The sequence below is a fragment of the Onychostoma macrolepis genome, chromosome 02 (genome assembly GCF_012432095.1).
Source record: "Onychostoma macrolepis isolate SWU-2019 chromosome 02, ASM1243209v1, whole genome shotgun sequence".
Taxonomy (NCBI): domain Eukaryota; kingdom Metazoa; phylum Chordata; class Actinopteri; order Cypriniformes; family Cyprinidae; genus Onychostoma; species Onychostoma macrolepis.
In genome coordinates, this window is record NC_081156.1 from 28,245,196 (window position 1) to 28,259,572 (window position 14,377).

The following is a 14,377-nucleotide window of genomic DNA, read 5'->3' on the forward strand; positions in this document are numbered from 1 at the left end:
TCTTCAATAAAATATTTACATTTATAATCACTTTTGTTTCGTCTTCCGTTCAAATATCCGGAACTTTTGAGCTCTGACTGTTGTTGCAGCGCGGGTGTATTTTGTCGCGGCACAGATATGGGTACACATGTATGCAGAAAACAGGTGAGGACGAAACTACAACAGAAATATTTTACATTATCATATAATTAGACGCTAGACTGGATGTTCAACCACAGTTATATAGCTACCGTGAGAAATATCGCGATTTGTCACTTAGTAAGAAGCGGTTTCTTTGATTTGCTGGTGGGAATCGGACTAACATTCATTAATGATGAATCGCACAATAAAAACAAATTGATGAATAATATCTTATTTAATAGTATAATGGGATATGTGACTGCTAGAAAATCTAAAATAACGTTTGTTAAAACTAAGAATAACTTTGCAAGAAACAACAGCTGCCTTTGCATGGAAGCGAAAGGTCACTTATACTAAGTAACTGAATATAAAACTAGGCTATATTCTCTTATGTTATCTAATTATTGTACGTTCCTTTTTGAGTTACTACAAGCTAAACGTGTATTAAAGTAGTTTATATTAGCCCCTCAACGAATAGCTACAGCATCAGCAGTTCAATACACACATAATGGAGACTGGGGCTTGTCACAATTATGAGTCTCTCAGTTGTTATTATAAGGGTTAAAAGTCAAATTACACAAATGCTAGTTTTCTGTAGCAGTGTTTCTGTAAGTTGGTTTCAAACACTGAGTTCTCTGCTGTCTTCCGAAATGGAATTCCTTATTTTTGTGCTAGCTATTGGATGAACATATTTGGAATTTTTATTACATTTACATTTAATCAATAAGCAGACGCTATTATCCAGAGCGACTTACAAATGAGGAAAACAGAAGCTAACAAACCTACAAAAGGGCAACAATACATAATGCTGTGACAAGTTGTGGGTTTTTTAAAATAATAATAAACGTAGAAAGAAAAAGAATAGACAGAGCTATTGTTAAAGGGTCAAGTTATTATTTTCTAAATATATAATGTTATTTGTTTTATAATAATTAGAAAGAAAACAGGTATATAGAATAGAATAAGGGTGTTTTCATGTCGTTTGAGCTCGAATATGTGAACAGACAAGATCTCAGACCCCCCATTTTTATATGCTCAGTTGCCACAAACACATTTTGTTTCATCCACTAATTTAAATATTTTTGATGTAATGTTTGTACTGTAAAATCTACAATTGAAAAACATTTAGTAATTTATAACATTTGCTAAACTCAGCTGCCACTTTCTACTGCCACAGACTTGTATGGCTGCTGCCTCTGAACTTGTCTGTTTGTGGCTGCTGCTGCTGACCAGTTATATAAATTGTGGTAATGTTTGTGGCCTGCTGTAAAAACTACTGTATGTGCAAACAATGTACAGGTGCATCTCAATAAATTAGAATGTCGTGGAAAAGTTCATTTATTTCATTTCAGTAATTTAACTCAAATTGTGAAACTCATGTATTAAATAAATTCAATGCACACAGACAGAAGTAGTTTAAGTCTTTGGTTCTTTTAATTGGGATGATTTTGGCTCACATTTAACAAAAACCCACCAATTGAGGCAGTAATTAAAGCAAAAGGAGCCCCTACCAAGTATTGAGTACATATACAGTAAATTAACATACTTTCCAGAAGGCCAACAATTCACTAAAAATGTTTTTTGTTTATTGGTCTTCTGGACAACTGTCAGATCAGCAGTCTTCCCCATGATTGTGTAGCCTAGTGAACCAAATTGAGAGACCATTTTGAAGGCTCAGGAAACCTTTGTAGGTGTTTTGAGTTGATTAGCTGATTGGCATGTCACCATATTCTAATTTGTTGAGATAGTGAATTGGTGGGTTTTTGTTAAATGTGAGCCAAAATCATCACAATTAAAAGAACCAAAGACTTAAACTACTTCAGTCTGTGTGCACTGAATTTATTTAATACACGAGTTTCACAATTTGAGTTGAATTACTGAAATAAATGAACTTTTCCACGACATTCTAATTTATTGAGATGCACCTGTATAAACATTTACTTTGCTCAGCCGTTGACCAGTTATATCATTTGTGGTAATGTTTTTTTAGCACATTATCACAATTTTTATATTTTCTTCTATATATATTTAGTGTGTGGGTCCATTATGTATTGAACTGAACAGCATTTGCTTCCTCTCTCTATATCTCAGATGTGGAGATGTATGTGGAGATGGAGTGTTTGTCCTGTGGCAGTGAGCAGAGGTCATATGCCATTCTGCTCCACACAACCCCATCAAGCAAATCCATCTCACAGTGGTCAGGTCACCCACAGATCTGGAAATCAGCCCACCCTGTGCTCTTTGGTCGAGATGGGCTTCTCAGAAACTCAAGCCAAGGAGCTGCATGAAGGTGCTACGAAGAACCGTGGGAAACATTTTCCATCTGTTCTGACAGCACTGTTGCTCCTGGGCTTAAATCCCTCTACTATCCTGAAAATAATGCATAAGTGTCCAGAAGTATATTCAGTTAAAGGTGCAGACTTACAACAGCGCATTGATCATCTGAGGAAGATGGGACTGGTTGAAGGTGATGCATCTTGTCTTTTAGTAAATTACATTGCTGTTTCAAAGTTTGGGGTCAGTAAGATTTGTATTATGATTATTATTATTTTTATTTTTTTGTGAGAGAATAATACTTATATTTGGCTAAATAGTTAGAAAGGTTTATTTTAAATAGCTGGAAAACTTTTTCATTTTCTATTCTTTAAGCAATCCTGAAAAAAAAAAGAGTATCATGGTTTTCACAAAAATATTAACCAACTGTTTTCAACATTGATGTCTCTTGAGCAGCAAATCAGCATATTAGAATGATTTCTGATGGATCATGTGACACTGAAGACTGGAGTAATGAAGCTTTGCTTCACAGGAATAAATGACCTTTTAATCATATTAAAAGAGAAAACCCTAATTTAAAATTGTATTACTATTTCACAACACGACTATTTTTACTGTATTTTTATCAATCAAATGCTGCCTTTGTGAGCATAAGAGACTTCTTTTAAAAACATTGGAACTGGGCTGAAACTAACAGAAATGTTTTGTGCACCAGAAATAGCGTTGGAACAACATATTTTATTAACAAATCAAATCAACATTTATTTATGTAGCACATTTAAAAACAACACCAGTTGACCAAAGTGCTTTACATATATATAAAAAATTAATCAAAAACAGACACAAGACACAACAATATCCATCACTGAACAATGTCCCAACAGCTAGGGGCAACTGTATGCCACAGAGTAAAGGTGTGTTTTCAACATTGATTTAAAACAGTCTAATGAGTCACAAGATCTAATGTGCAATGGGAGACTATTCCACAGGTGTGGGGCTGCCACAGAAAAGGCTCGATCACCTTTGGTTTTCAACCGTGATCTGGGAACATGTAAAAGCAATTCTCTTCAATTGGCAATAATACGCAATTGATAGAAGCTTCCTTTAACAACAGCATTGACTTGTCTATCAAACTTCAACTCCGAGTCAAAGATTACACCAAGATTTCTTACTTGAGTGTTGATATTAGTGGCTAAGGGGCCAAGATGTACAGAAAGCTGTTTGGCTAACTTTGGGGGGCCAAAAATCACCACTTCCGATTTGGACTCATTGAACTACAGAAAACTAGAAACCATCCATGCCCTTATTTCATCCAAACACTCAAACAAAGTTGAAATATTGGAGTCGTTGTTACATCTTAGGGGCAAATATAGCTGGATGTCATCAGCATAACAATGATAAGCCACATAAAAGTTTTGACAAATTAGACCCAAAGGAAGCTTATATAGAGAGAATAACACAGGACCAAGACATGAGCCCTGAGGAACCCCCGAGGAAATAAACTGTGAAGATGATACAAAGCTTCCGAGCTCCACCGCAAAGGATCTTCCATGTAGATAGGATGAAAACCAATTTAAAGCAATCCCTCAATACCCCCCACTCCTGCAAATGATAAAGAAGAATCACATGATCCACTGTGTCAAACGCTGCACTAAGATCCAGAAGCACCAAACCAGCACAATTCCCAGCGTCTACAGATAACAAATCATTTGACACTTTGAGAAGGGCAGTTTCAATGCTGTGTTGAGATCTGAAACCAGACTGAAATTTATCAAAAATTTAGTTTCCATTTAAAAATGTAGAAAGTTGATTAAGAACCACCTTCTCCAATAACTTAGCCAAGAAAGGCAGTTTTGAAATCGGTCTGTAGTTGTGTAGCACTGAAGGATCCAGAGTGGCCTTTTTCAAAAGAGGCTGCACCAAGGCATGTTTAAAATATGATGGAACAACACCCTTTGTAAGACTCTGATTCATGACAGGATCATAGAACCCACCACATCCCAAATCTGAGTTAATAAATGAGGTGGAATAACATCTAGTGAACAATAAGATGGCTTAAGGTGTTGAACAACTACTAACAACTCAGACAGAGAAACGGGCTCAAACATAGAAAACTGAGCAGAGGTGCAAGAGTCAGGCCGAGCTAGGAGTCCGACAGGATTTCAAGCAGAGATTGAGATATTTGCTCTAATAGTACTGATCTTATCCACAAAAAATTGTGCGAAACTTTCACAGGCTTTTTCAGAACTATCAAAAGCAACTGAACGTACAGTATTCAGGACTGTATTTATTGTGCGAAATAGCACTCTCGGGCAATGATGATTCTGTGCGATTAGAGCTGAAAAATAATGTGCCTTGGCAGATTTAACAAACTGTTATAATGATGTGTTTTTTAAAGATGAGTTTCTGCCACAGTACAACAAACAAATAATTTGCAAATAATTTGCATGAATTTTGTCTTTTTTACTACTAGCTTTTGAAGTTGATGTTTGATGGTTTTAATTTTAAAACAAATCAGGATTGACAATGTTGTTGTATCATTTATCTATCATTATTTTTGGAGAAAGTGTAAACTGGAAAGAATCATTCAGGCCATTATAATCATTTAAAGGGATAGTTCACTGAAAACATTCATTCACCCTCATGTGGTTCCATCCAAACCTCTTTGTATTTCTTTCTTCCGAAATACAAAATAAGATATTTTAATAATGCGAGTAATCCAAACTGGTTCGGTGACTATTGACTTCCACTGTATGGAACCAAAAAATTTTAAAGTCTCTAGTTATTTCCTTTTGAAACAGGAAGTTCAGTACTTTTATTCAGCAAGGATGCTTAAATCTTAATTTTTTTAAAAGTGACAGTAAAGACATTTATAATCTTACAAAAGTTTATTTTGAATAATTGCTGTTCTTTTGAACTTTCTATTCATGAAAGAATCCTGAAAAAAAATCTGGGTTTCCACAAAAATACTAAACAGCACATTTGTTTGACAATAATGATCAATAATCATATTAGAATGATTTCTGAAGGATCATGTGACACTGAAATTCAGCTTTGCCATCACAGGAATAAATGAAATTTTAAAATATATTAAAATAGTAAAGAGTTATTTTAAATGGGATTGATATCTCACAATATTACTGTTTTAATGTATTGTTGATCAAATAAATGTGAAAGACTGTTTTAAAAGCTTATTAAAATATCTTGCCAACCCCAAATCTTTGAAAAGTGGTGTAAATGTATATCACATTATTGAAACATTACCGGTATTTGGAAAATATTAACTTAATAATATAAGATAAACACATTTTAATTCAACTAAAATCTATTTATGTAGCACTTTTTATAATTAATATTGTTACAAAGCAGTTTTACAAAAAAGAATGTAACACAAGCTATTTGAACATGTAACAAGTAATGAGAGAAGATAAATAAAAATTAGGGCTGTCAAATCGATTAATCTAAAATAAAAGTTTATGTTTACATTATATGTGTGTATACTGTATACTCTATAAATGTACTGTATAGAAATATTTAAGTTATATGAATTTATTTATTACATATATTTCTTAAATATATACATGTATGTGTGTGTACTTATATATACATATAAATATACACAGTACCCAAATATATAAACACAAACTTTTATTTTGGATGTAATCAATTTGACAGCCCTAATAAAAATAGTTTTTGTTTTGTTTTCAAAATTATATGCAGATTTTTGTTTTTGTTGTTTTTGTTCTTTTTCCCCCTCTCTGAAATTTTCCATGGACCCTCTAGTCCTCTGCCGGGTGTCCATAGACCCCAGTTGGAAAGCCACTGATGGAGAGTTGTCTGAAATCTGTCCACAGGTAGTCTGCAGAGGATGATCAGTCACTACCCCAAGGTCATGCTCCTGCCAGTCAAGAGGGTAAACATGGTGTCCCGACTGCTCAGAGAGAAATGCCTCTTCACCATCCATCATGTCACAGACATCCTCAGAGACTCGCCTGAGGTTCTGGACGAGGATTTGGCTCAGCTGGAGTACAAAATTCAGGCAGGGCTGGTATTTTTCACTAAAGATTTTCCTGGCTCTGATGACAGGGTAAACTGTCTATGTAAATGTTGTTCTGATAACATTTCGTCTTTGTGTTAGCCATTTTGGATCACTGAAGTTGCAGTTAGTAGTTTCAAACTGACACACAGCTTGTTTTCTCCCCGCAGTATGCGTATTTCCGTATGGGTGTGCGGCAGTCAGAGATGGTAAAGGCAAAGCTATTCAGGTTGCCTCTGTCTGAGCTACGCTGTCGTCACTGTTTTCTGGAGCGGAGGGGATTGTACCAGACGCCAGACAAGAAGGGCCAAACACTCATCCTCAACCCCCCGCTCAAAGACGTCCTCTGCGTCTCTGAGGAAACCTACCTGACACAGGTCGCCATGGCAACTGCAGAGGAGTTCCATGTTTTTCGCAAGCTGATGGCAAGAGAGCAGGAGGAAGAAGGGAGGGAGGAAGAATACAGCAGTGATGAAGATGAGGAAGATAAAGATGATGATGATGACGGACTGCACAGGAGAAAGCGTCACTGGAACACTGGTTACAAGAAGGAGAGGAAATGAGGCATTTTGTATTAAATATGCAAAATTAATAAAGACTATTTCATTCATCAAAATTACATAATGCTTTGTTTTTGTTTTTTCAGGATATATGCTGGTAGTATCTCATGTTTTGCATAAAAGACCTAACATATGCAAAGCACTTCTGTTTACAGGCTGGTGGTCATGCCAACATTTTTGTATATTATTTGTTTGTTTAATCCTCCATCTCATTTATTGCTTTATAAGCTTTTACCTCCGGATATGAGGTGCATAGTAGTGTCGAGGGACATTGAGGTAATAATGGTGTTAGTGTTAGTTTATCTCAACGGCCTGTCATGGGGAGGGTCAGCATAATTTACACCAAATGCTGAGTAACCATGGAGAGCTGAAAGAGTGTTAGTGCCGTGCGATCGTTTACGGATCTGTGCGCATCAGTGGAACGCCTGCTCTCCGATAACGAGGACAGAGTCGGGTGGTATTGATCTGGGGCGACATTAGTTTAATGGAGGCCTGGGTGGAAGCAGCAGTTACTGCACATGTGGATGTGTGGAACAGGTACGCAAGTCATTTTAACACGATTAATCGATTGTTAGTCCATGCGTTCATATTGAATTCTTCCTCTTTCAACTGTTTGTCGATGAAACGGGGCTGAAACTTACAACAGTGTTTTGTTCAGTTTGAGCTACAGTATGTACCATCTTATAATTATTTGTGTATTTATTAGAGTTTTTAACACCAGTACAACAAACAAGCACATTATTTGCATTGATTTGTATTGCTTGTCAAACATGCTACTGGCATTTGTGGTTGATATTTGGAAGTATCATTCAAGCTCATTCAATTTCACTCAAAAGTATTTTTGTTACATTTCATACTCATCACTATTAACCCTTGGATTTGTGACGGAATGTTTTCTTGAAAATGTACGGACTCACATATTTTCATACTCCTATTAATCTTTCTTTCTTTTTTATGTAGTATTATTAGTAACATTAACTTTCCATTGTAACTTTAGGGATAGTGTGTAGTCTGTTTGTTTTTATTCTCTTTTCGTGGGTTAAAATGATTTACAAAAAGTGACTTTGTTTTTAGTCAAATTGTGTATTAGGAGGGAAAATGCTTTGTGAATGTTTGATGGTTTTTAATAAAAATTTAAAAAAAGGAATGATGATAACATTTATTTGTGTAACATTTATCCATCATTATTTTTGGAGAAATTGTAATCTGTAAAGATTTGTTCAGGTCATAATAACAATTTAAAGAGATAGTTCACCTAAAATGAAAATTCTGTAATCATTCACTCACCATCACGGAAAAAAAGAAATCATACAGGTTTGGAATGACACGAGGATTAAGAAAAGATGACATAATTTTCATTTTTTGGTAAATATTCTTTTAAAGTCCCCAAGAAATTGTTCTTCCTCTGTTGACTTTTAGCCAGGACATATCGAATTTTTCTTTAAAAAAACCTCAGTCATGCCAGTTATGTTAAGAGGAAGGACATTCTTATTCTATAGAGCATTTAATTGGACAAAAAACTGTAGTGATTTTTTGAAGCCTCATCCAAAGTTTATGGTGATCATATGGTGCATACGTCTGTACTTATGTTTCTTCTGTTTTCTGTAGGTAGAGAAGCCGTATATGTGCTCCACCGTTCCAGTCTCAGTAAACAGAGGAGCTGTTGTTCTTCAGCCTTTCAACGCTTTCTCTCAGTAGCGTGGCACTAAACTCCAAATATGAATCAGTCTTTTATTGTTACCATCTCTGTGAATTGGTACAACATAACGGAGAGCAAACACATGAATCTGTTTCTCATCCCTACGGTTCTGCTAACCTCTGTCACACTGCTGGTCAACCCTGTTCTGTCCCTCTGCATACTGTGTTTTCCTACGCTACGTCAAGAGACCCGCTACCTGCTCCTTGCTAACATGCTCTTCGCTGATATGCTCTTCCTCGCCATAAATCTCACGATGGTCTCCTGCAATTCCGTGGGCCTGCACATGCCCCACTCGTTGTGTGAGTTTATGATGGTGAGCATGGTAATGACATACAGCACCTCTGTGCTCACTATCACACTGATGGTTGTCGACACATATGTGGCAGTACGTTGGCCGTTACATTACAAAGAGATTCTCCCACCATCTCGGGCCAGGAAGATAATTATGAGCTTGTGGGTAATGGCCGCAGTGTGTCCCGTCTCTTTGCTAGTGATGTTTGAGGTGGTGATGGGCAGTGACAAGCAGAGCCGTCCGGTGTGTTTAATGTTGATTGCGTTGCACTCGCTGGAACAAAAGAAGATTGGCGTTCATTTGTACTTCATCATTGCCATCAGCCTCTGCACTGTTCTCATTGTGTACTGTTACATCCATCTGTACATCATCACTAAAACTTCTGGGATATGGCGTAGTCGGTACTCCCGGGCGCGTATGACGCTTCTGGCGCACACTCTGTTGCTTGTGATGTATTTTGTACCCGCGCTGGTCTTTGCCGTGGAGCTGGCTCTTTTAAAGGAAGCAAGCGTGGATGTTGTGGGAGTGTGGATTAACTTAGTCAACATGTGCGTATTGATGTTGTTGCCACGCTGTTGCACTCCTTACCTGTACATCCTGCGCTATCACGAGATTTACGAGACTGTCCAGCAGGTGTTTTGGAAGAAGCGACCCCAAAGTCAGAGGAGTGCAGCCCAGAACTGGACTTGAAGCAGAGCAAGCCTGCAAAATAACTGTATCTGGTTGCTCTGTCGTTGGAGGACTCATTTGCAGAAGAGGGAATTTAAAAGACTCCTGAGCCAGAAAGAGACCTCAAAAGAAACTTTATATATTTTAGTATTCATTTTAGTATATTCTATTAAAGCATTTTAACATGAATGTATATTAAGAATGTTTTGATCTTTTTTATATTTTGATATAAAGTGATACGTGCTGTTATTCATCATAACATAACATAACTATATAAAGTGCAACTGGGTGAATCTCACAAAGAAATGTGACCCTGGACCACAAAACCAGTCTTAATCGCTGGGGTATATTTGTAGCAATAGCCAAATATACATTGTATGGGTCAAAATGATCGTATTTTCTTTTATGCCAAAAATCATAGGATATTTCATGTTCCATGAAAATATTTTGTAAATTTCCTACTGTAAATATATCAAAACTTAATTTTTGATTAGTAATATGCACTGCTAAGAACTTAATTTGGACAACTTTAAAAGCGATTTTCTCAATATTTTTTTTTTTTTGCACCCTCAGATTCCAGATTTTCAAATAGTTGTGTCTCAGCCAAATATTGTCATATCCTAACTAACCATACATCAATGGAAAGCTTATTTATTCAGCTTTCGGATTATGTATAAATCTCAATTTCAAAAAATTGACCCTTATGAGTGGTTTTGTGGTCCATGGTCACAAAAGTCACTAAGACTTAATTACAAATAATAATAATAATATTAGTTCATAAATTGGGCTTAATTTTATTCATGCAAAATATATTTTTTCTTTTCTTTTTTTCCTTTCATTTTTGTGAGATTTCCCCAGCTATATATTGTTATGTATGCCCACAATATTGATTCAAACTCTTGTGTGCAAAGCAGCGGTCGATAATGCTGTTTTGTTCTCTTGGCAAGATAAATAAATTTACATTTCAGGATTTTTTACACAATTGTGTCTTTCTCCAATTTCCTATAAGCGTTCAATGTTTAACCTGTGTTGCACTTAGTCCTCTAAGTTAAACAATCAATCAGTCCAAAAATAACAGTGTAAATGTTACGCAATACTTCTGATTCTAGGAAGAGATATCAATATTTATGCCTTGGTGCAAAATCCCTGAGTGTCATTCTGATCCATTTAGCTGTGAAGTGATATTTACCTGTTTCTCCTTCTCCATGGAAACCATTTACAAGCGTGCCTGTGACAAATCCACATCTGTCCCCTAAATCACTTACCACAGACTGCAGGAAGGGGGAAGGAGAGACACATTTACCTTCAGCCCTGGATTGGACGTACAAACACATGCCAAGAGATGGAAACTCTAATGGAGGGAAAGTCGGAGCGTTTCTACCTAGTTGCAGAAGACCTTTTTTTATCTCTGCTTTGTTCATTTGGCAATTGGTACAACAAGTCAGGTCGAGCTGAGCTTCATATACGTTCTTCTAATTTCTCGAACTCCTCTGAAAGCCCAGCGGAGATGTTTGCGCACGAGTGGCATGGATTCATCCCTCCCTGCCACATGAGGGTGCTTCAGCTGTGCCCCGTTTTGGCCTTCCTGGCCATTCTGCTGATCACTCCAGTTCTTCTAGTACGTATCCTGTCCCGAGTTGACCTGCGGCAGCAGACGCGTTACCTCCTCCTGGCCAATGTTCTCTTCAGTGACCTGCTCTTTGTTTGCATGAACATCCTGAGTGGCTGCATCAATTTAGCTGGTGTGTTGATGACGGAGTGGCCGTGTGCCGTGCTGCTCTTCCTGTCTGCGGTCTTATACAGCTCTGGGGTACTAAGCATTACAGCAATGGTGCTGGATACCTGCTTTGCAGTGTTAGCCCCATTTCGCTACCTGGCACTGTGGCCTGTGTCGCGGACCTACGGAGCAATTGCCGCCATTTGGGTCATCTCTGTCTTTTTCCCTGCGGCCACTGTTGGCATGTTTTTGTGGTACCATAGTACGACCCCCTGCGCCCTCCACCTCTGCTCCTTTCCTTTGCTGATGGTTTTGACCGTAAGCCACTTTCACCCACTTCACGTCTCCATGCTGCTGGCGGTCACAGGTATCATTTTCATCCTCCTTCTGGTGTTGTCTGGTTACCTCATCCTCTACTTTTGTACCCGTAGTTCAGGCGTATGGAAGGGCAAAACATCATCTCGTGCTAGAGGAACATTTCTCATCCATTATCTCCACCTGTTCCTGGCTTTCTGTCCCCTGCTGGTTTTGATGATCGAGCTTATGCTTTGCCAAAACAGTGAGACTATGGACCCCAAAGCAAGCCTGTGGATGTCCCTGGTGGTGTGTAACGTCTTGCTCATCCTGCCCAAAGCCTTGGCGCCGTACCTGTATGGGCTCCGCTATAGAGAACTGTGCAACTTGCTGTTCCAGTTCTTTCACCTGAACAGGCCAACTACTATCACACCTGTGATATAAATATGCTTATTTGAACTTGTGTAAAAGACTTTTAAGGCATTGCTGAACTTTTCATCAACCAGTTAAAACTGCCAGTTAAACCAGTTAAAACTGCTCAACTGGGGTTTGTAAGTAATAATATGATATGTCACAAAAATATGTGAGAATAATCAAAAATGTACATTCAGTTGTGGTAATTATGGCATTTATTGTGTTTAATATGATACTGTGTATTTACTAATGGTATTCACTATGTATTTTGGTTACTAACTCTATTTCTAGCCTATCAATAATAAAAACTACTATAAGTCAGCCTTCCCAGCCTTCATACTTCTTCAGTCAGAAGCACCGTTATAAATATACATAAGATTTACTACTGTAACGTTAAACCCTATCAGAAATAACTATGAAGCTTTACAAATGGTGTAAGAGGCTTTGCAAATCTCTCGTTTTATTAATTTTTTTGATGACGCCTTAATCCAGGTTACTATATTTTATTGTAGAAACAAGTAACAATTATTGTATTTTGACTGAAACGAAGCTATGTAAAGTATTTTAATTTCGCGATAAATCGAGCACCTGTATGTTAAAATGTTTATTACACACATTTGCGTTGTTGGAAAGATTCCTGTAAGAAATAAGAATAAAACTTACCAGAGAAACTCCCTCGTTGTGCTCCCTCTCCTAACGTGTTCGTCTGATTAAACGTTTACAAATGCCACTGCTGCTGCAAATTCGATTAATATATTAATATTCTAATGGAAACCTGATCTAGAAATACCTATTATTCGCTATTATTATAATATGTGTAATTAAAATTTTTAAAAATGCGCGCGAAACACCGGTACGATTTAAAATAACCACAAGATGGCGCTATTGGCGCCTTTTAGTAAGGATGATTTCGTCTGCTGGCGAGTTTATAATTATTATAATTATATACTAAATAAAATAGTTTTTACTAAATATACTGTAATTAATTTACATTTTATCATTCACAAATAATACTTTAATTATGTTTGCTTCTGATTACACAAGGGAGATCAAGTTTCTAGTTATGCGTCACGTTATTTTTCCGTTTCTCAATCTGTCCGGAGAACTACCGGTTTTCATTTATTTTAATTTTTTTATCAAGGCGTCTTTCTACTGTTACATAAGGAAAGGGAATCAGTGTCAACACCACCATTTTATTGACCTGTACAAAACACGTTGTACATGTAAACAAGGAATACATTCTAATCTAAATTATTTGTTCTTTATTAAAATAATAACATAACTAATAACGTCAAGTAACACTATTGGCTTTGGGACCGTTTAAAAGGTACACAAACTGTCTTAGTTCATAATCGGGTTTTTGTTTGCAAACAACGGCCATCCACATGGAAATTCTCCCGCACTGAATTCTGGGATATGATGTTCTATTACTGGTTTGAAAGGACTGATGAAACAGAGACAGAACTACATTTCCCATGAACACATTTCCCTTGAACAGCTGACATAACAGAAGTTCAAAGCCTGTGTGTGCATTCTTTGTGCGGCCAGAACAAGCAGAGAGCAGCTATGAGAAGGATGATAACAAAGAAAACTTAACAGTGACAGCACAAGTGCGCACGCTTATGGATCTCTTTTTTAGAAACCGACTTGTTTGTTCGCATTTACTTTTAAGGATCTTTAACCCTTTCTGTTAAATTTGATGTTTGGTAGAAGGTTGGTCTCCAGTGGATAAGGTGAGAAAAATAATGCTGAACTTTTATCTGAGCAGTTTCAATGATTTCGATACGATTGATTGAGATATACTGACTCCGATATTATTGTCATGTTTGTTTATGGCGCTTTTTCGTATGTCTAAATGTGTATATCAAAATACGTGCTTATATCTAAATAATAATGTAATATTTTTTTTACATTTTTTACTCTACATGTGGTATTGAGATCATTTCTGCTGGCAGCTCTAAGTTTTGAGACTTGAATGTTTACTCAGAAACTGAAATTGCTGTAAATCTCTGGTGGACTACAGTAGACCACCTTGGACCAGCAACAAAACAACTGGGATGGTTATTGAAACATAATGTCTAGACTAGCTTTTACCCAGCCTTAAACAACTAATGACCTTTTTAGACCACCTAAAAACCAATTGTCATTTTAAGCTGGATTTTTCAGCAGGCTATTTGGAAAGATGGTCTCTCTAAACACTTTGGGATTCTTTCTCTGTGGTTTAAAGCCTTTTATGGAGTAGAAATCACACATAATTCATCTCATTTATATGATGTCATCATTTCAGTCTGCATGGGGCATG

General features: G+C 36.9%; 4 protein-coding genes across 4 annotated transcripts in view; all 4 read left to right on the plus strand.

The window, feature by feature from the left end:
- The first annotated feature begins 70 nt into the window (after nucleotides 1–70).
- Nucleotides 71–8,023, plus strand: mterf4 (mitochondrial transcription termination factor 4). Its single transcript, XM_058751537.1, has 4 exons — nucleotides 71–144; nucleotides 2,212–2,587; nucleotides 6,249–6,433; nucleotides 6,601–8,023. Exons 1-4 carry the CDS (start codon nucleotides 118–120, stop codon nucleotides 6,991–6,993), a joined length of 981 nt encoding a protein of 326 aa, XP_058607520.1. The 5' UTR covers nucleotides 71–117; the 3' UTR covers nucleotides 6,994–8,023.
- Nucleotides 8,024–8,202: 179 nt separating this feature from the next.
- Nucleotides 8,203–9,764, plus strand: LOC131524424 (probable G-protein coupled receptor 148). Its single transcript, XM_058751549.1, has one exon. The coding sequence runs from the start codon at nucleotides 8,709–8,711 to the stop codon at nucleotides 9,669–9,671; it is 963 nt and encodes a 320-aa protein (XP_058607532.1). The 5' UTR covers nucleotides 8,203–8,708; the 3' UTR covers nucleotides 9,672–9,764.
- Nucleotides 9,765–9,785: 21 nt separating this feature from the next.
- On the plus strand, nucleotides 9,786–12,390 carry LOC131524407 (probable G-protein coupled receptor 148). The gene has a single exon (XM_058751525.1). The coding sequence runs from the start codon at nucleotides 10,993–10,995 to the stop codon at nucleotides 12,103–12,105; it is 1,113 nt and encodes a 370-aa protein (XP_058607508.1). The 5' UTR covers nucleotides 9,786–10,992; the 3' UTR covers nucleotides 12,106–12,390.
- Nucleotides 12,391–13,598: 1,208 nt separating this feature from the next.
- The window catches only part of klhl24a (kelch-like family member 24a), a 28,367-nt gene continuing 27,588 nt past the window's right edge, over nucleotides 13,599–14,377 (plus strand). The window contains exon 1 of the mRNA XM_058751769.1: nucleotides 13,599–13,808. The gene's annotated coding sequence lies outside the window, so the exon portion shown is untranslated. The remainder of the gene's footprint in view (nucleotides 13,809–14,377) is intronic.